The sequence below is a fragment of the Triticum urartu genome, chromosome 5A, assembly GCF_056163025.1.
Source record: "Triticum urartu cultivar PI428250 chromosome 5A, HENAU_Tu73, whole genome shotgun sequence".
Taxonomy (NCBI): domain Eukaryota; kingdom Viridiplantae; phylum Streptophyta; class Magnoliopsida; order Poales; family Poaceae; genus Triticum; species Triticum urartu.
The window spans coordinates 289,920,285-289,945,298 of record NC_141877.1 but is presented as its reverse complement, the minus strand read 5'-3'; the positions used below and the strand labels follow the sequence as shown (position 1 = coordinate 289,945,298).

The 25,014-nt window shown below is 49.8% G+C and overlaps 2 protein-coding genes across 2 annotated transcripts; both read left to right on the top strand.

Moving 5' to 3' along the window:
• Positions 1-8,888: 8,888 nt before the first annotated feature.
• On the top strand, positions 8,889-11,119 carry LOC147971100 (uncharacterized). Its single transcript, XM_087522737.1, has one exon. The coding sequence runs from the start codon at positions 9,010-9,012 to the stop codon at positions 10,633-10,635; it is 1,626 nt and encodes a 541-aa protein (XP_087378863.1). The 5' UTR covers positions 8,889-9,009; the 3' UTR covers positions 10,636-11,119.
• Positions 11,120-23,102: 11,983 nt separating this feature from the next.
• LOC147971099 (uncharacterized) lies at positions 23,103-23,651 on the top strand. The gene has a single exon (XM_087523823.1). The coding sequence runs from the start codon at positions 23,103-23,105 to the stop codon at positions 23,649-23,651; it is 549 nt and encodes a 182-aa protein (XP_087379949.1).
• Positions 23,652-25,014: the final 1,363 nt, after the last annotated feature.

Below are 25,014 nucleotides of genomic sequence, written 5' to 3'. Positions count from 1 at the left end.
AAAGCCCAATGCCACTAGTGGAAAGCCTACCTAGCCTTTGGTAGAATCCAGATCCTTTTTAAAATGTTATTTGGGCATGAGGCAATCCTTAATAAGTCCCAAGTAACATTCAAGCCCTATTAATTATTTCCAAAAGATTTGAGTTGGATTGGTTTGGAATCAATTCAAAAATCATTTAAAAATGGATTTGCATTCATTTGGCAAGAAAAGGAATCTCATAAGTCCAAATAATGAGTTTGACCGTCTGCAAATTTTCTAAATTGGATTTGAAACACATTTGGGTTTGAAACCAAACCCAAATTCAAAAGGAAATAATAAGTGCAGAAAATATATGCCCAAAACTCTCAAACAAAAAGTTTGCATAGTCGGAAATATTCCATTTGGAATTTACAAAATAGTCCCTATTGGAAGAAAATTTAAATTCAAAACAGAACTGAATTTAGAAACAAAATAAAAAATATGAAAAGAGAAAACATAAACATAAAATAAAATAAAATAAAAAGAAAAAGGGCCCAGCGAGCCAGCTAGTCGGGGCTAGCCAGAGCCATCCCAGCACCCCACCCGTGCCCTCTCTATCTCTTCTCTCTCGCTGAAGTGCATGACCCGCACGTTAGGTCGTCCCCCACATCTCGCTCGCAACTACCCATGATGCCCACATTCCCGAGAAAGCCCACGCCTACATCACCCACTTCACACGCCCATCGTGCAAGCAAGCCCAACCACCATGTCCTATAAATCTAGCCCATTCCCCTCTCTCTTTTTCCCCATCACGCGACACCTCTCGCCATCAGGCTTCCACCGGCCACAATTCCGGCGAGGCATCCACTCCCTCGATTAGTCACCGCCGCCAACCAACCCAGCGCACCACGACGAACCTCCCAAACATCATCGCTATGCTCGAACCCCCTGGAGGCCTGACAACGAGACCCGAGCCTCTCCACCGCCCAACTATTGATTTTGGCGAGGTGAGCACACTCTGGACCCCTTGACCTTGTCCATCATCTTCCCACAATCTCCTGAACCTCCATGACCCACTCACTCATCCAGGAGCGCTTGATTTCAAGCAATTCCTCTGCACCTGAGAAGCTCCACCACTGCCGCATCTCTAGCGAGCTCACCCTACTCGTCACCGTCGTCCTAGCCCCGGAAAGGTCCACCATCGACCTCGTCTCTGTCATCCACGTCGAACCGTACCTCTCGCGTTACGTGAGATCCTCTGGAACACCGAAAACCTCCACTCTCGATTCAACGTCGCTGTGTGTCGCCATGCCCGCATTTTTCGCGTCTTTCTGACAACCTGGCGTCGCCCAGTGAGCTCCAGATCTAATCCCGCCCGTTCATTTTGATCTAACGGCGCACACACGTTCACTTATCCGAACTGGTACCAGTCAACTAGAGATCGCCACGTCATAGCCTTATCAGAAACATTATCCAGAAGAATTTCTCTCTAAGTCAAATAAATGGCACTTTTTGCAGAAAACTGCCTCTAACTTAAAACCACCATAACTTTTATTCTCTAAATCAGAAGTTAATGATTCCTTTTGCAAAATGACCGTCATGAAACGCAATTTCACCTAGGAAAATAGAATTTAAAATTTGAATAATTTAAAATTCAAATTCAAATAGAATGAATGTAAATTCAAATAGGGCATAACTTGCATTTATGAAATCCAAATAAATTGATTCTTTTTGCAAATTAAACCTACTCAAACATAGTTTCAACTTAGCAAGTGGTGTCCAGTTTTAAATAATTTCAAATTTCAAATTTGCATATAGTTTAAACAATACCTCTAATTCAAATAGTATTTAAACCAAAATATGGTTAACTTTGAATTAAAATGTTTATTGGAACAATTATTTAGCAACTAGGATGAGAAACTTAATATGAACTTTAGTAAATAAATTTGGATTATTATTGACTTTAGGAAATTAAATAACTTTGAATTAATGTCAAATATTGTGTGGTTATAACTTGAAACCCTAGGTTTAATTTGAATAAAACTTTTGCAATGAGGTTTAGTGAATTAAATTAAACCTAGTAATTATTTTGGAGTTAATAATTGACTTTAGGGAATTAAACTTACAATAAATTGAATTCAAACTTAAATAAAGTTGAAAAATATTTACACATAATAAATCATTTTCAATCTATATTTGAGTTTAGTTGAACTTGAATTAAATAAATAAACTTTAGTAATCATATTGTACTTGTATTTGACTTTAGGGAAGCATTAATTGTATTTGAGTTGAATTGAACCAAGTTAGTCAATTCTAAAATAATTAATAATTCAATTTAACTTAGTGAAACAAAATCAACTTGTGAACTCAATTCAAAAGAGATGAGCCCTAATTCAAATCCAAACTGAATTGGAAGCGAGACCAAGTTATCATGTTCCATTCCATGTCTCTGGGAGAGTGACACCCTGGGGGAACATCCAGATGAGATTAGTTCCCACATCTACTCCTACAAGGAGCTCTTTACGACGGAACCCCGCAGAGGGGTCTCCCTGATGGAAGACTTCTGATCCTATGAGGCCGGAGTTTCCGTCAGCAAGAATGGAGAACTGACTCTTCCATTCTCGCCAGATGAGGTGGGTAGAGCTATTGCGTCCATGAAGGCGGGGTCAGCCCCGGGACTGGATGGCCTGTTAGTGGCCTTTTTTTAGAAGTTCTAGGATGTCCTACGTCTGGTGATCATGCCTATGTTCCACAATTTCCACATTGGAACTTTTTGACATGTCCCGAATAAACTATGGTGTCATCACCCTTATCTCCAAAATAGCTGGGGCGATGTATATCAGATACTTCAGTCCGATCACAGAGATTAACGCGCTTAAACGGAATTTTGTAAAGTTTGTGCTACACGGTTGGACCCTGTGGCGGAGAGGACCGCTCGCCCTTCCCAGACTGCGTTCGTGAAGGGCCGAAGAATCCACGATGGGATCCTGGCTCTTCATGAAATTTTCCATGAGGTGTCATCACAGGGCCATAAGGGCGTCTTTCTCAAGTTGGACTTCCGAAAGGCATACGACCACCTGGATTGGTATTCCTTGAGGGTCGTGCTCCAGCGTCGGGGGTTTGATGAGAGATGGTGCTCCTGATTAATGCAGTTGGTTCGGACTGGGAACAATGCCATTAACATCATTGGTAAGGTCGTCCTTTTTAGGTCCTCTGGGGAAATGAAGCAAGGGGATCCCATGTCCCATCTTCTATTCAACCTAGCTGATGCCCTAGTGGGCATCCTAGATAAAGTTAGATCGGTGGGCCACCTGATCCCCAGAGGTGGTGTTACCCACCTACAATATGCGAATGACACCATGATTTTGGTCGAGGGGTCAGACCTTGACATCATTAATCTCAAGTTCCTTCTTTTATGCTTTGAGGCCATGTCGGGACTTAGATTAACTTTGACAAGAGTGAGGTGGTCGTCCTGGGATACTCAGCGTCCGAGCAACAACGGATTGTGGATAACCAAAACTGCAAGCTGGCGGCCCTTCCCATTACTTATCTAGGGATGCCGATGTCTGATTCTAGGATCATGTTGAGCGAATTTGATCCACTGGTAGGACGAGTAGCGTCCCGTGTCGAGCCTTGGTGTGGACAGTTCACTTCCAAGGGAAGTAAAATTGTCCTCATTAGCTCTAACATAGCAAGCTTACCCATGTATATGATCAGGATGTATATCATGTCGGAAGGCGTACACAAGTCCTTCGATAAGGATCTGGCTAGGTTCTTCTGGCAGGGGGTAAACAGACACCCGAAATACCACATGGTCAAGTGGGCGGATATTTGCGTGCCTAAGGACCGGGGTGGTTTAGGTATTATTGCCTCGCGCCGCATGAACATCGCCGTCATGTTGCGATGGGTCTGGCGGATCTTCCGGTGTGAGGTTGGTCCGTGGCTTCAACTTCTTCAGGTGAATACATACGAGGAGAGCCCCTAATGGCGTGTTCTCGGGTAGGCGGCTCTCAGTTCTGAAATCAATCCAGAAGATAAAGGAGGATATTCGTCTCGGGGTCCCTTCTCTGTAGATAATGTGGGAGGTACTAAGTTTTGGTTGGACCCATGGGTGGATGGCGTGCCTCTCCAGGTGCGGTTCCCTAGTTTGTTCGCTATTTGCGCTGACCTGAGGATCCTGGTTTCCGCGGCTTGCCTGGATGAGCCGTGGAACATCCTGTTCCGCCGCACATTTGGGCAGGAGGAAATGCTGGAGTGGGACAGTTTGTGGGCCGCCCTCCCCCCGGTGCTGACGGATTCCTTGGACACCTTTTCTTGCAGCCTCTCACCTTTGGGTGAGTTCTTCGTTAGTACGGCATACCAGGCCCTATGCCTTCGCCAACTATTTCGTGGCTCTCAGGTACTGCTGCCTCTGAAGATCAAGATCTTTGTGTGGAAACTGCTGCGGGATTGCTTGCCCTCTGGCATAGAGGTGCTCAAGCAAAACTGCTCGGGTAATGGCCTATGCCCCTAATGGTCCCGGAGACGGGAACTCACATCTTGTTCTCCTGCACGGCGGCACGGATTCTCTGGAGTTTTGTGCGCGAGGTACTAGGGCTCGTCTGGGAGGCCCTGGACTTTGTGGAGTTCCTGCGGACCAGAGCTACCCAGACCGGCTACAATCGACGATTATTATGGCTAATCTTTACGGCTATGATGTGGACCTTATGGACGACTCGATAAATGGTGATTGAGTGAATCTTCCCGCGGTAGGCCTCTGACTCACTCTTCAAATTTCTTGGTTTCTTGCAGCACATGCCCCCGCTGTCTAGGCAGTGTGACCGTGACCGGCTTGGGGGCATGCTGGACGCGCTTTCTGGCTATTGTGCGTCGGCTATCATCTTCGTAGGGCCTCCTGCTAGTCGGCCACTCGATGGTTTTTTTTTCCTATTTCGTTTATGTTTTGGGCATTATTGTGTTGTTGCCCCAGCGATCTTATTTGCTTTGATACTTTGAGCTTGGCTGTATGGTGCTTGCTTCATCTATAAAACCGGGGTGAAAGCTTATTTCGAGTGGTGGTGGGTGGATGGTTGGGTGGGTGAGTCGTGCGTACGGCGTAGTGTGGACTAACTAACGTGTGATCATCGATCAATGTACCGTTCATGGGCCAGAAAGGGGCTATATCTCATCTCATGAGGTAGGTCAAACAGATATTCCTAAGCCGGATATTCAGTTCGGACACACACGCACGCCAGATGCTCGCTCCCGGATGATCATGCCGATCTCCTCGCATCGCAATCCCTGCAGTTAATGGAGTGTGCGATGAAGACGGGGAGCTAGGAATTAGTGCGTGATGATACACTAGGCAGTGATAGGCCAGGTACAGCACTTGCAACGAAACGAACGGATGGTATCCGGTACTTCCCAAAATGCAAGTTATCCATTTAGTTACGAGTCGCAGCGTGCTTCCTTTTCCCAGCAACTTCTCACTATCGTGCTAGTGGTATACTTTGGTGTGCTTGATCACGACACACAGATTCGATCCTATGCCTATGGTTTTGGTTGATTTTTCATCCAAAAAAACTGTAGATTGGTTTGGTCACTAGCATAGCTTTAAGGATAGTCCTGGTTGGGTCTTTGTACACGCGTAAGGTGTAAACTGATCGAGCGTGCATGTACATGCTGCACGCTCGATAAGGAAAACGACGCATTATGTTTAGACACTAAATAATCAGCACTGGCCACTTCTAACAAGTAAAAAGAAATTGCAGTTGACTGCACGGTGGACACCTCCGAAAGCTATTGATCCGATTTTTTTATTAACAGTCAATAATAATTTTGTAATTCTGAAACTGATAAAGGACTCGTGAAAATTGTAAAAATAGAAAAGACGCCATGAATAACAACGTCCAGGCTGGACTCTGTTGCTAACATCGTCCAGGTCTGGACGCTAGTATCGATGGCGTCCAATGATGCCGTTCCATTGGTGCTCTGATTAGGCTCAATCGAATCGTTTTGCATTTATAGATAGATTTTCATGACTTATAAAACCTAATACGCATGCAGCCAGTGCTCCTTACCTTGTAAGGTTATAAGCAAGCTTTAGCATGGGCATCGCCAATCATCACAGGAGCAACATCGTCTCACTGGCCGCTCGTCATCATTAAGATCATTCGCTCGTCATTAGAATCATCCACTTGACCTATGGATGGCGCATGTGAGTTGTTTTGTAGTATAATTTATTCAGTGGTTACAAGGGTTCATTGTATAGGTGACTTGGTTGGCTAGTTTATGAGAATAGATAAGTCGACCTTGAGTAGTCGGCCACGCTTTTGGCTTTACATGCCGGTGCACCGCTGCCAGTACTTCTGAGAGCATGGCGTGCAGGCGCCGTAGCTCAATGTGAACCTACCGTAAGGGTGCCACCTCAACCTCGATAGGGTTCCGGTGTTGGCCCTGCCGGCCTCAGGCCACGCATAGCTGACGAAGATCCACTGTCACCCATGCTCTACTACCGCCGACCTTCGCCGCGACCCAACGTACTCGGTAGATTCGCCAAAGGGGGATGCGTGGTTCGCCACCGAAAATGGCCAGCGTTGTCGGTAGTGTTTCGAGTGTGCGTTCGGTGCACCGCGCGCACTCACCGCTCCACCATCACTTCCGGTCGTGGCAAGCAGAGCAGCAGCTGGCAGCCTTTCAACAGGCGTTCCCGTGGATGGTGGCGCCAATCTACATCAACCTGAGCAAGGAGAAGAAGGACAACAACGACAATGCCTAGATCTACTGCCCGCAACTGACTGTTTTATAGTTTTCATTTATTTTTTAGATTTAATTAATATAAATAGGACTTCTGTTGGCTGTTCTATTTTTAAAATTTTCCAAAAGCTAGCGCAAATGTGAAATGCCTCCGACCATGTTGGACGCACCTACGAACCGGCAGACAAAAACGAACACTAACGTCCACCTGACCATGCCAAATGAACAAAGAACGAAGCAAATCTGTGTCAGTTTGGGTCGCCTCGGAGTTTCCCTCGGTGGAGGTCAAGTTCAACACATGGGTTGCTACTAACAATAGCGTCCAGGTGTGGACGTGGTTGCGCGGACATGGTTCGCAACAACGACCAAGCCTGTACGCTACTAATCATTGGGTCCTTCCTATTTTTCAAAATTTCAACTTATCATTACTAGTTTCGGAATTACAGAATTATTATTTATTATTAATAAAAAATCAGGCTATTGATGGTTTTTTTTAGGGGGCTACAGATGAACTTTAGTCTCCTGTTTTTCTTTTAGCCGAATTTTAGTCTCCTGCTAGAATTAATTGCATAGAAATACCATAACCGAGGCATTACGTGCGGATTAGTATCAACTTTAGTAATTTTGGCTTGTTAGCACCTAGTTTAGGGCTAGACGCCGCAGAATGATCTAAATTCCGTAAAAACATGTATTGACACTGAAACTAACAGCTGGGGCCTGCAAGTCAAGCACCGATGTGGCATGTTCTTTCACAAAGAAACCCCTTGCTTTATATGGAATCACGCAAACGCCCTTGTTTGCAAAAAAAGAGGTTGACCTTTTTTTTATCCCAAAAAAAGACACGCGCAACCTCTAGGATCCGGCTTGTCTGCTCCCTTCCTATGCTCCCATCCGTACTCTCACTTCATCGTATGGCTGTCTTTTTTCCTTTTCCCTTTTTAATCAAATCATCTCCCTTCCTGATTTTAAGGGGGTGGGGCCGGGCCTAATTTTGTTTCAATCAAATCAAGCCACGTACGCGGGAACATAGATGGGCACGCGTGTGGGTAACAAGCAAGTTTCGTCCAACCCCCTACGCCGTTCGGGATGCAAACCTGGGTCGCGCCGTGTTGGGCGCGCGGGTAGACAACTGCACCACTCACCACCTTATGCCATAGGACAGGCTCACATTTTTTTATGATCAAAGCTATAGACACGCCCGGGCCTTGCTTGACTGTTTGGTTCTTTTTGTATGGTTTTTTCTTTCAGATTTCTTTTATCTTTTTTCAAATCATGGGTATTCCTCGGGGTTTTCTTCTTTTAGTTTTTGCATGTTTCTTTTTATATAGGTTTTCTAATAAATGGTGTACGTTTTTCTAATACTATCGATAGATTTTTAATTTGCACTGAAATTGTTGGGTATTCATCGTTCTTTTATATAAATGGTGTACATTTTCTATATAGGTGTACATTTTTTATATAAACGGTGTATGTTTCCTATGTAAAAGGTGTTTTTATATAGGTCTTGTAATTAACGGTGTACATTTCTTCAGATCTTGGGTATTCTTCGGGTTTTTCTTGTTTCACTTAGAAAAACAGTATGATGTAAGATTTTTTTGTAAATACAAACTGCAAACTATTGTATAATATAGGATGCAAATTTTTGTTATATACACCGATTTTTTTAAAATATAGAATGATCCTTTAAAAATATACAATGCACATTTTTTTAAATATACGATGACCATTTTTAAATATATGATGAAGTTTTTTAAATTTATATTGAACTTTTATATATTATGCGATATTTTTGAAAACACACACTTAACATTACTGTATAAATACACATTGAACATTACTATACAATGATCTTTTTGAATTACAAAATTATTATTTTTAAATATACGATGGTCTTCTTTAAATATATATTGAACTTTTTTATATTATGCGACATTGTTTTGAAATACACACTGAACATTATTGTATAATATATGATGAGTAGTTTTGTTATATACATTGAACATTTTTTTAATATACAATGATCTTATTTAATTATACAATGAACTTTTTTAAATACGATAAAGTTTTTTTAATATATATGGAACTTTTTTATATTGTGCGATATTGTTTGTAAATACACACTGGACATTATTGTATAATATACTATGAACATTGTTGTTAGATATATGTAAAAAATCAATATACAATGATCTGGGAAAACACATAAAAAAACAAACAATCCACAACCACAAAGGCCAAAAAAGTAATTTACTCCTCCTATGCTGGTAGCCCGTGCGCCTGAGAGCCAGCCGCGCCCCGCGCGCTTCGCCGACGGCCATGCCGGCCCCGGCGACCACCAAAAAGCGCTCGCCCGCGCGCCTGCGGCAGATGGCCTCCCCCGCCTCCGGCGGGCGCCCCCGCGTGCTCCGTTGGCAAGAGTCCAGCCTCTTCTCCGCCGGCGCCAGCTCCACTCGCCGGCCTCCGTCCTTCCGTGAGGTGCTCTGCCACCCTCGACCAGCTTCCCCTGCTTCGGCCCCCTCCTCCGCTCCGGCGTCCTCCCCGGCTGCCGACGCCCCCGCGCCCCGCCCGGGTCCCCGCTCCGAGATCCACAAGGTACCGCGTGAAGCCTCCCTCCCTCCCCGCGGATGTTGGGTGGGAGCTGCCGCAGTCGCGCCGCCGCCAGCTCGCCCGCAGAGCGAAGGCCCTCGCCGCCCGCCGCCTCGGGCGAATGCCCCAGGTGCCTCGACGCCGACCCCGCCCACCGGCACTCTGAATGCTGCCGAGACGTGCGGTGCCGTCATTGCCGCTACTTTGGGAACATCGCCTGCAAGTGCACGCGGCCACGGTCCCCGCCTCCTCCGTCAGTGCCCCGCCCGCGAAGCGTCTCCGCGCTGCCGCCCTCGCAGCTCCGGTGGCGGCTCCAGGCCCGCGTCCTCCGGGTCTGGCTCCGTGCGGCTGTCCAACGACGCGTCGTCCCGCTCAGCTTCGCCTCCGGTGCCTTCTTCTAGGCCATCCGCCCTCCTCGCCAACGTCCTCCGCATCCCAGGCCTCCGTTACGTCGGGACATCCCTCCCTCAGGCTGGCTGTGGTGGTCTGCTTCCTGCCGCGGACTCCAGTCATCGCTGCCGCGGAGCTGGCCCTCGAGCAGTGCCCCCTACTCACGATCATGGCCGGCGCTTGCTCAGGCATCTCCGCCTCCGAGGTGCAGTCCTTCCTCTGCGCAGATTGCAGCTCCCCATGGACGCATTTTCCGTCCATCGCCGGTGCCCCGATGAGTTCCTCCTTCGCTTTCGTGACGCTGCCGACCGCGCGCGCGTCGCCGCAGGCAACACCTGGGGGCCGTGTTTTAGGCTGCTGATGCAACCTTGGTGCAGGCTCACCGGCGGCGAGCCGATCACCACATGCTTCCATGTCTCCATCGAGATGGGGGGCATCCCCGATCATGCCCGGCACTGCTCCTCGGCCGACACGTTGCTCTCCCCATTCCGCGACATTGACGAGCTTGCGCCAGAGACGCTGGATATGTCGGACATGTCCTCCTTTCACCTCTCCGCTTGGACGCTCAACCCAGACGCCATTCCTCGTCTCTCTGAGATGCTGCTGCCTGTCCCCGAAGACGCCGACCCGAACATGGTCTTCCACCTAGGGCGCCCCTTGTTGCGCTTCCCGATATCCATTCACGTTTCAAGCACTGAAGACTACCGCCTCCCCGCTGCCCCCTCTACACAGCCGGGCTCTGGTGAGGACAGACATGCATCTCCACCGTCTCCGCCCGTCCCGCTTCCCTACCCGCGCCGCCACGACTTCCCGCCGGGTTCCGGGCTTGGCAGTGCTCCCCCTGCGCGGCACGGCTCGGGGGCGGGCGCGCGTCGCCGGCGCCGCCACACCTCCCCGCCGGCGGCCCGCATCTGGGGCGGGGTTTTTGGGCCCCACCCCTCCACACTACTAGGAAAAGGGCTATAGATGATATGGACACTAATGGCGCACCAGACATGTGGTGCGCCACTACTATATAGAAGTGGCGCACCATGTGTCGGTTTGCTACTACTAACATATTTTTTTTCCAAAAATACTAATGGCGCACCGGGGAACAGTGCGCCATTACTAGTTTAACTAGTAATGGCGCACCACTCACCACGTGCGCCACTACCATCATTTTTTTGCAAAACTACTAATGGCGCACCACCAGCTGTGCGCCATTAGTAACCAGGGTTACCAATGGAGCATTTGTAGGTGGTGCGCCATTAGTAACCTGCGACCAGCTAGATATTTTGGACAGCCACCCACACACTCACTTTCCCCACTTCATTCTCTCCACCTCCTCCTTCAAGCTTGTCTCGGCTGCCTCCTCCTCACCTCATTTGCGCCATAGATTCATCCAAATTAAGTGGTTAAATTACCTTTTTTGATAGGTAAGTAAGGGGAAAGCTTTCTTTATGTTGTAGATCTACTTTTTTCTCCCTCCAACAACGTGCACATGCACTTTTTATGGCCTAGCAAGGTCTATGTATGTTTGTGGTGTTGCATATGTTTGTGGTGTTGCATATGTTTGTGGTGTTGCATATATCATTGTGTTTGTAGGTACCAGTATTTGAAATGTGATAGTTGCCAATATTTTGCCGGAATGTTGATTCATTTCCGTTTCGGCGAGAATTTTGGCACTATGCATTCTTTTTGGTCCTATTTTTAGGGAAAGTCATGCCAAATTTTTTCTTGGTTCTAAAATATCGTTTTGCTCTACCCCGCAGGCGACCATGGTCCGCATGATGACCGAAGGCATCGTGAATAGGTTTTTGAGCTCCGCGAAGGCCGAGATGCTTCAAAAGAACGAGGCGGAGATACGATGTCCGTGTCGAAGATGCAAGCTGAAGAGCCCTATTGCGGACCCGGATTCCGGGCAGGTGCAGGACCACCTGCTCTTGCGTGGTTTCATGGATGGCTATCGGTGGCAAGGTGATGAAGATGACTATGAAGTCGTCCATGGGGGCCGGGCAAGAAATGAGGAAGGGCAGCAAGACAACCACCGCGGCGAGGGCGGGAGAGAAGACGAAGAATCTTCAGGACATGATCACGACAGTGATGTTGTACACAGTCATCATGTAGAAGATGTCGGACATGATGATGAGGAAGACGAAGATGCCGGAGCAGACGATGATGGACCATCGATGGGCTGGGTGCAGGACCCTCATATTCAAGAGCTGCTTCTCAAGCAGACGGATAACGCAAGAGCTGCCGCCCGAGAGAAAGCCAAGCTGGATCAACTGGAGATAGACGCGGTTACTCCATTGTATGAGGGATGCAGGCCCGAGGATACCCGCCTGAAAGTAACGCTCATGGCTCTGGAGATGAAGGTAAAAGACAAAATGACCGACGCATGCTTCGACGAGAACATGTCATTCTGGTACGAACGTCTTCCCAAGGGGAACAAGTGCCCGACCAGTTTCGAGGAGGCGAAGAAAATCGTGTGTCCTCTGGATTTACCGCATGTGAAATACCATGTGTGCATGAATAATTGCATCATTTATCGGGACGAGCACGCGGAGTCTACCATATGTCCGGTGTGCGGCGTCACTCGATACAAGAAGAGGAAGAAAGCTCCTCGAAAAGTGGTGTGGTACTTTCCGACCACTCCTCGTCTGCAGCGGTATTTCACGGACCCTAAGCTAGCAAAGCTCCTACGTTGGCACGCGGATAGGGAGGAGAAAAAGCAAGAAGATGACGAAAATGATCCGGAGATAAATAAAAAGACAAGATGCCGAGTCACCCTAAGGATGCGAGCCAGTGGCAAGCGTTGAACTTCAAACACCTAGAATTTGGGGACGATCCAAGGAACATCGTGCTGGGCGCGAGCACCGATGGAGTCAATCCGTTTGGCAGCCAGAGAAGCACACATAGCACCTGGACTGTGTTTGTGTGGATGTACAACCTTCCCCCCTGGTTGTGCATGAAGAGGGAGTACATTCACATGAGTATGCTAATTGAAGGGCCAAAACAAGCAGGGAACGACATCAATCTGTATCTGGGGTTGCTGAAAGAGGAGCTAGACACGCTGTGGAAAATGCCAGCCAATACGTGGGACGCCGCAGAGAAAGAATATTTCCCTATGAGAGCCGCACTGCTCACGATGGTGCACGACTATCTCGGTTACGGATATCTCGCGGGGCAGGTGGTCCACAGATTTTCTGGATGCGTCTGGTGCATGGATGACACAACGTATCACCAGCTAGATAGAGATCCCGGGTCTTCAAAAACCGTGTTCATGGGACATCGAAGGTGGCTTCGCGACGATGACCCATGGAGAAAACGCAAGGATCTGTTCGATGGTGAAACCGAACCTCGAAGACGCCCGCGTACGAGGAGCGGCGAGGAAATAGACGAGCTGTTGAAAAATTGGAAAGATTGCCCACTGCCGGGAAAGAAGCAAAAGGCGCCAGAGCCGGGAAAGAAGCGAAAGGCGCTAGAGCCGCTGCTGAAGGTATGGAAAACGAGGTCTGTTTTCTGGGACTTGCCATACTGAAAGATCCACCGTGTGCCTCACAGCCTTGATGTCATGCATATCACGAAAAACGTGTGCAAGAGTCTGCTTGGTACCCTGCTCAACATGCCAGAGAGGACCAAAGATGGGCCGAAAGTAAGGGCAGACTTGAAATCAATGGGCATCAGGGAGGAGCTTCACGCTAATGATGATGATGATGAGGCGAAGCAGGACACGGAAAGTTGTCGCAAAGGCAAAAAGGCCAAGAAGACCAGAAATGACTACCCTCCCGCGTGCTTCACTCTAAGTCAGGAGGAGATCAAACAGTTTGTCACCTGCCTCGTAGGAGTAAAACTTCCTTACGGTTACGCGGGGAAGATAAGCAGATACCTAGACCCAGCGAAGCAGAAGTTTAGCGGGGCGAAGTCTCATGACTGTCACGTGCTGATGACGCAGATACTTCTAGTTGCAATCCGTGGGATCATGGACGCGCACGTCCGTGAAACGCTATTTGGCCTATGCAACTTTTTCGACGTCATCTCTCAGAAGTCGGTTGGCGTGAGGCAACTCAGAAGGCTACATGAAGAGATCGTGGTGATACTATGCGAGCTTGAGATGTACTTCCCGCCCGCATTCTTCGACGTTATGGTGCATCTGCTAGTCCATATCGTGGAGGATATCATCCAACTCGGGCCGACGTTCCTGCACAGCATGATGTCGTTCGAAAGGATGAATGGTGTCATCAAAGGATACGTTCGCAACATGTCACGTCCAGAGGGAAGCATAGCCAGGGGCTTTCTGACCAAAGAGTGCATCTCCTACTGCACGAATTATCTAGGCATCGAGAACCCCGTTGGTCTGCCCGTCAACAGGCACCTCGGCAGGCTCGCTGGATGGGGTCACCGCGAGGGTCGCCGCGAAATGCATGTCGACTTCGAGGGTCGACTCGCCGACTTTGAAAGGGCAAACCTAGTCGCGCTACAACACATAGACGTGGTCGATCCTTGGGTGGTAGACCACAAAACCTTTATTGAGAAGACGTACAATGACCGAGGCCAACAGAGAACAGACAGAGATATAATCAAAGAGCAAAACTCATGTTTCACGCATTGGTTCAAGAAGAAGCTTCTGTCGTACCCTTTACATGAGGATTCTTCCGCGGAAGAAAAACTCATATTCGCCTTGTCACAGGGCGCCGAGCACAACCTGATGACCTATGAGGCGTACGATATGAACGGCTACACATTCTACACCGAGGACAAGGACATGAAGAGCGATGGTTATCAGAACTCCGGGGTAACGATAGAATCCTACACCGGTAACGACAAGGACAGATACTACGGAAGGATCGAGGAGATCTGGGAGCTGAGCTACACTGGAGAGAAGGTCCCGGTGTTCCGTGTCAGATGGGCCAAGAGCATCCTAAAAGAACACTGGTATTTCACCACCATGGTTATACCCGAAGCCAAATCCAAGACCGCGGGCGCAAACGTCACCGAAAAAAATGAGCCATGGGTACTGGCTTCCCAAGTGGACAAATGCTTCTTCATTACCGACCCGTCAAAGCCCAGTCGTGTTGTCATGAGGAGAGGCAAAAGGAAGATCATCGGAATGGATGTAGTCGCCAATGAGCAAGACTTCGACAAGTACGGCGAGGAGAGGAGGCCCACCCCTGCCCCCTCATCCACAGGAGGGCCATCCACGTCCACCAGGAGAGGAGGCCCGATTCCACCAGGAGAGGAGGCCCAAGCACCTTGCGACCCCCCCCCCCGACCGTCTATCCCCGCCTCCCCCAAGCTCGCCGTCTCCGCCCTCTGTCATCTCCGCTCCGGCCACCACCTCATCATGGTCAGGTAATCTTCATTGCCCTCCTCCCTCTGCCTCTCTTCTCCTCTCTTCCTCCTCTCCCCCTCCCGGCCACGCCCTCTTCTTCTCTCTTTTGCTAGGTTTAGGTCAAATCCCTCTCGAATGTAGGTCAAATTAGGTTCAAAAAATTGCTAATTTTGGTCAAATTAGCAAGTGTCCATCTTCTTGCTCTGTAGCAAGTGTCCATACAAGCCAACAAGCCAAGAAGATACCTGCTACTACTATAGTGTTGATTCTGAATTTGTTTCACATCACAACATGAAGAACACCTGCAAAACAAGCCATTTGTGGTGATAAGTACTCCATTTGTGGAGAGGGGAGTGCATTCAGAGAAGAGAAGAGAATACAAATGAATTGGCTTGTTTATGTCAAATACAAATGAATTGCTATTTGTGGAGTTTAGGCTCCTTTGAATCAAGGTAGCACTGTCAAATGAGCTCCTCTTCTTTCTGCTCCTTACCTAGACATAAACTTGGCAAGTTTTAGCAACAAGAATACAAATGATAGTCACTGCAGCTGCACATGATCTCTGCTAGTTATAGAAATTCATTGCTTGTCCTATGTTTTCTGTCAGGGTATTGTTCAGGAAGCTTGCTTGAGTTTGTGTCCTTTAATGTGTAAATCTGCAGTTCTAGCCACTGTTTGTAGTTGTAGCCACTCCTTGCTACTAGTTCCTCAAGGAGTTCTGCTCAAAATTAGCTCAACAAGTTGCTCAAATTATATGTAGTCAAGCTTGCAAATTGGATTTGCTGTAGTCAACCTATTAATATTTGTCAGTTTTGAAAATTCAGTTTATTCGGTTACTAAAAATTCAGTTAATTCAGTTAGGCACACAAATTTCAAAACTTTTGTGTGCCCTAGTACTTGGTGTTTGTAGAAAACCAGGAGTATCAATGTGACTAGAATTCAGGAATTTATAGCCTAGCAAATTTGTACTGGTCTGCTGGGTCTGAAGCTTACACTATCTCTTGTGCACCTTTGCTGAATTCCCATGAACCCTTGATGTTCACTTTTTTTGCTATCTAAATTGAGTGTCATTATTTTGTTTGCACCTGTTCTTATATGGGTGAAACTTCACTTGTTTTTAAGGCTAGTGCAGGTTGTTGCTTTATTCTGTCATCATTTGTCACTATGTCACAAATAAATTGTTCCTTCTTCTGTATTTGACAAGTAATGACTGTTGATAAGCTGAGGCATGGATTAAGCTGTTTCTTTGTTGTAACATACTGTATATCACTCCACAATGAGATACAGTACATATTGATGTTCTTTGTAAAACTTGTTCATGTACTGAACTACTAATGCCTTGTGATGCTCTGAATTACTTGTGATGCCTCTGAATTACTTGTGATCACATTGAGAAAGACTTGTAAAGATGATGATCATCTTTTACAGAAAACAATTTCTGTAAACACGTCAGCAACTTTGCTAGTTTGTTGGGTTTTGTCTCCGACCATCGTGTCGTGATGATTTTGCAGGTACCCCGAGAGGCCCTTGAGTTTGCTGGAATGTCGATTAACTTCCGTTCCGTCAAATTCGGGTACTCCATATGTCCTATTTTCAGCAAAGGTCATGCTGAAATTTTCCGTGAATTTTAGCATGACTTTGCTAAAAATAGGACATATGGGGTACTTGTGACTAATGCATGGGCCGGGGTATCTTAGTACTTAATTAAGTAGGATCAACTGCCCCTTTATTCTTGCTGCATTAAACCATAGGTGGCAATAGAGCCAAGTGATTAGGCCCAACTTAGAATTCTCCTTCCCAGCTTAGCTTTTAGGATGCCTCGGTGTCGACAAACCATAAATTATAAAACCTTGGCTTTTAGGGTGCCTCGGTGTCGATAAAAACCTAAATGATGGAAGCTTAGGCTTTTAGGGTGCCTCGGCGTCGACAAACCCTAAATGATAAAAGCGTAGCTTTTAGGATGCCTCGGTGTCGACAAACCCTAAATGATGAGACCATGATCTTGTTCCTTGACAATAACCAACTTTTTAACCAAACTTTTTTCCTATTTAGAGCGAAACATGGCCCACAACGATGAGGCCGGCGGTTCGGGCAAGCAATTCTGGGAGCTGTCCCAGGAGATGGAGGAAGAACCTCACCGCTATGAGGACGCCGCAGAAGACACCGATCCTGACTACACAACCCCTAGTGGCGTCGGGGATGACACCACTGATGGTGCCGCCGAGGATGCCACCACTGATGATGGCAGCGCACACACAGATGGCAGCCAACCGAAGAGGCAACGGAAGGACCGGCGCCCGAACGTGCTCGGCACCGTCAAGGAGGAATTTACTGAAGTGAACTCCGACGGGAATCCAACGGCGCCCAAAGAAGTAGTCAAGGGGTACTCGGTTCATCTCGGGTGCATTCTCCGGAGCACCGTCTCGATCAACACCGAGAACCTAAGGCATAAGGACCGAGGGAATTTGCGCAACCTCCTCTTCACGAAGCTGCACGAACGATACAAGTTCCCCGCTGACTTTACAAACACACGCCTCTCAGGGATAAAGTGAACAGTGCCGCCCTCACGAGGATGAGCACGACCCTGTCTACTTGGAGAAGCGCGGTGAAGAGAATGATTGACAAAGGTGATAGTTATGAGAAGATCAAGGCGAAAAATCCTTCGATCATCGAAGATGACTACAAGGAGTTCAAGATCAAGTGCGAGAGCAGCGCAACCTCCGAATCAAGTCAGTGGGGGAAAGAAATGTGGGAGTTGAACTTAGGGGTCCACCAACTCGGTCCCGGCGGTTACAGAGTGGCGGAGCCTATATGGGACAAGGAGGATGCGGAGCGTGCCGAGCAAGGCCTACCACCCCGCTTCGAGAAATACCGTGACAAGTAGACCAGGAACTATTTCAGGGCCCGGTACAAGGAGGACCCGGTAACAAAGGAGCTTACCACTGATCCGAAGACCAGGGCGCTTGAGCGTGTTCTGGTAAGGAATACACCCCCGCGTAATTAGCTCCATATGGTTGCATTCTAATTAATGAAGCCAGATTTCTAAATGGTTCACATTCCTTCCACGGGAGACTGAAAGCAGTAGCGCGGGGTCTTCTCAGAGCTCCCCTTGGGACATCACTCTAAATAGGGAGTTGAACATAATGAAAAACAAGGATAAGCTCAGTAAGCCATCGTCAGCTGGTCGTGTGGCCGGCAAAGGCTTGTCCACAAAATGGTCGTCATACTATAACGCTGGTGGGCAAAAGGAGAGAAAGACCAGCTCGGAAAGCCAGTCGCGCGAGGTTCAAGAACTCAAGGCACAAGTGGCGCGGATTCCGGAGATTGTCCAAGAGCAAGTGCAACAACAACTTGGAACGACACTCACCGCCATTGTGCCTACCTTGATTGAGGGGCTGCAGGCGTGGATTGCGGGCGGCCAATAGGGGCCGCCCCCGGTTCCCAGCTTCACGGCCAGCAACTCGCACAACGCGCAGGCGGCGCCATTGGTGTCTCCGGCGGAGGCGGTATTGGTGTCTCTGACGCCGGCATGGGCATTGGAGCTTAATGCACCCGGGTGTATGCCGGGCGGCACCTCAGCAGCAAGCGGCCCCTCCGTCAGTTGCCCGCCCTCCGTTGGCGGTGCCTTGACATTAGCCGAGCTCGACGCCATCACGGTAACTAAGCCTCTCGGCCGATGACTTCATCTCCTTGCCTTTGACTGGGCATCCCTGACGCCCTACATGTTTTCGCAGGGCGCCGCCGACATTCCATGCACTCTCCTGCACTTCATGGACGGCGAGTTGATCGATGTCGCCAAGGGCAGAATCATTCAACCCGGCAACCCCGTGTTCCACGGTAATCCGATGCCACCCACCGTGTATAGGGTTGAACTGGTTCGGGTGCTGCCAGGCTGCAACGAGTTGTTACCTCCAATTTGACCCGCTGGGGTCGACGAAGATGATGTGATGACCCTCAGCGCCTGCGTAAGCTGGCCCCTGCTTTGGCGGAAGAGCCAGATTTGTATGGGAGCAGGGGACACCACCCCACAGACAACACCGCCAGTCGTGCCGGTGCCAAGCCATGGCAAGACCGCCGCAACGCTATCGGACATGCCGGACATCCCTATGGCACAGGATCCGAACATACATATGGCACAGGATCCGGACGACGACGACAACGACGATGGTACATTTACCAACGTCGATAAGTACTTTGCCGAACATGGGTACGATGACGAATTCTTGGGGCCTCCTTCTCAAGAACCCAACCCTGTAAATGACGATAGTGATCTAGCTGGTATCGCGGAGAAACCCAATTGCAACAGGTGTGGTCTGGCATTCAGTTCTCAGGAGACGCCTCCAGCTGCTGCCTTCACCGAGCCTCAGATAGCCGAGGCGCGAAATATTATCAGCCCCAACACACTCAAGAAGGTGGTCTGTGAGCAGAACTCGATCCCATTACAGCAGAAGAAGAAGGGATGGAAAAGAAAGAGTAACAAGGGTGCGAGCCAGCCGGCACCCAGTACAATCCGTGCTCAGGACGGTCCACCTTCACCTAAGGATATCTCGAGGAGGGTGCATGTGGTAGGTAGGCCGATGCTACCGACTAATCTGCTCAGTGCTGCAACCGGTGCTATGCGGAGTCTGCATGACAGTGTTCTTTCTTTGGAGAAGCGGCATCTCTCCGAGAATGATGTGGCATACCCGGTTTTCGTGGCCAAGGTGCCAGAGGGCAATGGCTTTGTGGATAACGCCATCGGGGGTACGATCTTCCTGCGGTTTGATGACATCTTCGCTATGTTTAATCTTCATCCTCTGCACTACACCTTCGTTCAGCTATTTTCGCTGAGTATGGAGATGTGGATCATTAGAGACAAGACCCCGGATATCGTGGTAGTCGACCCCTTCTACATGCCCGACAAGTCGCGAGTTCTTACCTCGAAGGCGTCATTCTAGCAAACCCAGATAAGGATAACTTCCTCGTGCCTTACTTTCCCGAATAAGTCATCCCCTCACCGCCCCGTAACATATGATTTCTTAGATTTCGATCGTTCTTTTTTTTCTAACATTCCATGTTTTGTGCAGTGACACACATTGCACACTCATCCTCTTAAGCCCGAAATATTCCATGGCCATGTATTTCGACTCGGACCGTCAGTCGAAGAAAGACTACACAAATATCAAGAAAGTTCTTGATGATGTTCTCCCCGGCTACGCCAGATCTAGAGGCACCTTCACCGGGCCAGTTCGTAGATACGGCAAGCACGTGTTCGCCCACCATACAATGTTCCCTTGCGTCAAGAAGTCGCCTGGCGGTCATAAGGATGCTTACTACGCCCTCCATCACATGCGGGCGATCGTACGGGACCATAATCACCTTCTGCTACCAAATAATCTCAAAGATTGGGTCGCAAGCTTGTCGGCAATCGAGGACGCGAACATCAGACAAGAATTCTTTTGCATCCAGTCGGAGTTTTCGGAAATCATCCATCAACATGTCCTTCGTACCTCGGGGCAGTTCTACCTCAGATATCAACCGTCCAACAGTGAGATAGACACAACACTACAAATGTAGGCTGACAACGCCCGCGATTTCATGACCATCACGAGAGACGGCAACTTCATCCACGCTCCGGTCCCTGAGTCGAGTCAAAAGTAGTGATGCTATGTGTAGTTCTGAAATATCGATTAGCTCATGTTGTAATTAAACTTTAATGAACTTGTATGTCTCTTTGGTTTGGACAGTCATTCAACTTAGATGTAATCGATGCTATTTATTAGTAGGACCATGAATCATGCTGTTAATGTCTTGCTTTTCTCTTCTGATCCTTTTGTTGCATACTTATATATTGCTTATGTATTGTCTGTGAATTGCTACTGACGTTTTGTTTGGCTAGTGCATAGAGATGTCGTCGTATGTCGTGTACAAGGGTAAGGTTCCCGGAGTCTACGAGGACTGGGAGGAGTGTCGGAGACAGGTTCACCGTTTCAACGGTAACAGTTACAAAGGGTACACCACTAGGGCGGAGGCGGAATCTAGATACGCGCGCTATCTAGCGGGAGAGAGGAGGGAGCGGAGGAGGAACCGGATGAAGACCAGTTTCATCACGATGATGCTCATTGTGATGACCGCAGCTCTCTTATATGTGATGGTAGTTTAGATGATCGACATCAACTTGTAATGTGAAGACAAACTCGCTACTCGCGGTCCCGAGACTTGTAATGTTCTATCTTTGTTCGGTCTTTTGAATTCGGAGACTAATATGATGAATTGTATTTGGAGACTAATCTTCTATTGTATTCGATGAATCTGTTGTTGCTGTGTGGTGCTGTCTATATTCTGTCCAGTAATATATTTTGTAACCTGTGCAAATATCAGAAAAGAAAAAAAATCCCTAATATTCATACTAGTGGCGCACCACCAACTAGTGCGCCATTAGTAAGCCAGAGCACACTAGTGGCGCATCATCAACTAGTGCGCCATTAGTAAGCCAAAGCACATGGGTAAATATGGCCCCTGGGAGGCATACTAATGGCGCACCGTGGGACATACTAATGGCGCACTGCGTGGTGCGCCATTAGTAAAAAAATTATAATGGCGTGATGCTAGTGGCGCACCTGTAGTGCGCCATTAGTAGGAAAAACAGGTGCGCCACTAGCAGGCCTTTTCCTAGTAGTGCCACTCTCTCCGGGATGGCTGGCCCCACCGCGCTCAGTCGCGTGACCTTCCCCCCTGCCCGCAACAGGCGAACTTCCACTTTTGGAGCCTGCCCCTGCCACGCTTTTGGAGGTTTCCCAGCTCACGGGCCCGCCTGAGTGCAGGGACCGGCCTCCCTCGCCAAGGGCCACCCGCTCGATCGCCGCGCTGGTTGACGCTGACCCACTTGTGGCCAATGAGAGGCCAATCCCCCTAGCCGAGGTGGATAACGGGCTGATTTCCCTTGATCAACCCGTGCATGTCGGCTCTGCTGATGCTACTCTGTCGGGCGCTGCCTTGCTGCCTGACCCCACATCTCTGGCCTGCCCCCCGACAGCTGTAGGCCATCCCTCTGGTGCGATCGTCACGGAGCCCGCCATCCCTACTCTGGCAGAATCTCTGCAGCCTACCGCAACTCCTATTCCTGCTCTACAGGCGGGGCCCCAGGCATGCAGCTCCGCTGGTTCCGTCTCCAAGGTGGGCCCCTCTCTCCGCCCGGTGGGCGAATCGCTGGCCTTGATTCCCATGCAGGGCATGCCGGATCCCAACCACATCCCCACCGCGGCTATAGCTGGCTCAGCGGTTCCACAAGATGCCCTGAACGCTTTTGTGCTCTCTGTGCAACGCGGCTTGAACCCGGTGCTGCTGCCCCCGGCTCGGCATCGTAGATGTGAAGTACCACCCAACTGCACCCCGCGCAGGAGCGACCGTATCTCCAAGGCCGACCGTGGCCTTGACTCGGAGATGAAGGCCAAGAGGGTGCTTCTACGACGGTTGGGCCTCCTTCAAGATGACGAGCCCGTAGACCCCGCCGTGTTGGACAAGTACGCCAAGCTGTTCGAGCGGCCTCTCGCCCCGGATGTCCCGCAGGCATTCACCGACTTTTACAGGTGGGATGTCCCCGTGGATGGCGCGCTACCAATCCCTGCTTCGTCCTCGCCGGGCATTGCGGTGGATTAGCTCTCCCTTGTGCTAGCCTCTCCCTGGGTTCCAAATCGTGTTTTATGGAGTGCAACCCTAAGATTATTTTCTGGAATGTCCGTGGCCTCAACTCTGGTGCCAAGCGCGCTGCCGTCCGCAATGTCATCTCCTCGGACGCCCGTCCGTCGTTTGTCTACAAGAAACGAAACTTGAGCTCTTCACGGCCCCTCCTGTCTCGGAGATCCTAGGCCCGGCCTTCGACGCCTTCTTCTACTTGCCCGCGGTGGGCAGGTGCGGTGGCATCCTTCTTGCATGGCGAACCTCTGATATCGTGGTTTCCAACCCGATTTTTGGCACGTGCCACATCACCGCCACGGTCTCTTCATTGTCCGGGGATAGCCCTTGGTGGCTAACGGGTGTGTACGGGCCACAGTCCGATGCCGACAAGCTCCTCTTTCTGCAAGATCTTCAGGATGTTTGTACCCTCTGTGCCGGCCCATGGATCATCGGTGGCGACTTCAACATGATAGCGGCCGCGGCGGACAAGAAGAACTCTCGACTCAACATGCGCCTCATTCGGCAATTTCTCCGCTTCATGGCCGATATGGAGTTGCGCGATCTATACCTTCATGGCAGGCGCAACACTTGGTCAAGCGAGCGTGACAACCCCACCCTAGTCCGCATCGACCGCGTCCTCTGCACCACCCCCTGGGAGTCCACCCACCCAAGCTGCCTTCTTCGGTGCTTGTCATCAGCTGCCTCAGATCACTGCCCGCTTGTGGTTGATTGCTCCCCGCGTTCTCCGGGGCCGCGCCGCTTTCGCTTAGGGAAATTCTGGCCGAAGATGCCAGGCTTCCAGCAGGTCGTGTCCGAGACCTGGTCCTCCATTCAGCCCGACCCTGACCCCTTCCACCGCATCTTCCATCGCCTCTGGGTCATCGCTCGACGGCTGCAAAGCTGGAGTGCCAAAACCATCGGCGATGTCTCGCTGCAACTGATGGTGGCCCGGGAACTCATCGCTCGACTTGACGCGACACAAGATCTCCGGCCGCTCTCCGCCCAGGAGGCCTAGCTCCGTCGACAGCTCAAGGGTGCCTATCTTGGGTTGGCCTCCTTGGAGCGCACCATCCCGCGTCAGCGCGTTCGCCTGGCCTGGCTCCGCGACGGCGAGGCCTCCTCGGCCTTCTTGCGCATCCAGGCCTCACACCGCAAGAAGTGCACGCGCATCCTCTCGCTCCATGACGGTGACAACAACACCTTTGAGGAGGAGGCCATGGTCGAGACCGCCTTCCACCACTTCTCGGCTATCATCGGCATCGCTGATCCGCGAGAGTTCTCTCTGGACCTAGACACGATCGACCCCAGATCCTTCGTCCTCTACTCGCTCGAGCTACCCTTCTCCGAGGATGAGGTCAGGCACGCCATCAAGCAGCTTCCCACTGGCAAATCACCAGGTCCAGATGGCTTCTGGGCCGAATTCCTTCGCAGCAGCTGGGACATGGTCAAGAGAGACTTCATGGAGGCTTTCGATAAGCTCTACCACATGAACGGACAAGGTTTTCACTGTTTGAATGAGGCCTTCGTTACCCTGCTGCCCAAGTGTGCCGACGCGGCCGCATTATGCGACTACCGACCCATTAGCTTGATCCATCTCGTCGCCAAGCTCGTCGCCATGGTGCTTTCTCTGAGGCTTGCTCCCCGCCTCAACGAGCTAGTTTCTTCAAGTCAGAGCACCTTCATCTCTGGCCGTTGCATCCACGACAACTTCCGTCTTATCCAACAGATGGCTCGTATCTTCATCACTCCAAGGCCAACCGCGTGTTGCTGAAGTTAGACATCACCTGCGCCTTCGACGTCGTGTCCTGGCCCTTCCTCCTCGAGGTGTTGCGGCACCTTGGCTTTGGGTGTCGTTGGTGCGAATGGGTGTGCATCCTGCTCTCCATGGCCACCACGCGTGTCCTTGTCAATGGAAGGCACGACCACTTCATCCCTCATGCGAAAGGACTCCGTCAGGGCGATCCAGTGTCTCCCATGCTCTTCACCTTGGTGATCGACGTCCTCAACTCCCTCCTGCAGCATGCCACGGGCTTGGGCATCCTTCGGCGCCTCACCCCACGCTACATTGCCCCCAGCGTGTCCCTCTACGCTGATGACATCGTCATCTTCTGCCATCCGGACAGGACCGAGCTGATGGCGGTGCATGCCATCCTGCAAACTTTTGGGCAGGCGTCGGGCCTACACACAAATTTTGCCAGGTGTTCCGCCACTCCTATTCATTGCACCGACGAGGAGGCGACCTGCATAGCCGCCGTGCTGTCATCCCCCAACTCCAACTTACCCATCTCCTACCTGGGCCTCCCCCTCTCGGTGCGCAAGGTCCCGACTTTGGCTCTTCAACCCCTGGTAGACCGCCTGGTCAAGAAGCTCTCCACATG

Excerpts from the sequence above, each read along its gene's own strand:
- LOC147971100 (XM_087522737.1), top strand. The coding sequence starts at position 9,010 with ATGCCGGCCCCGGCGACCACCAAAAAGCGCTCGCCCGCGCGCCTGCGG.
- LOC147971099 (XM_087523823.1), top strand. The coding sequence starts at position 23,103 with ATGATAGCGGCCGCGGCGGACAAGAAGAACTCTCGACTCAACATGCGC.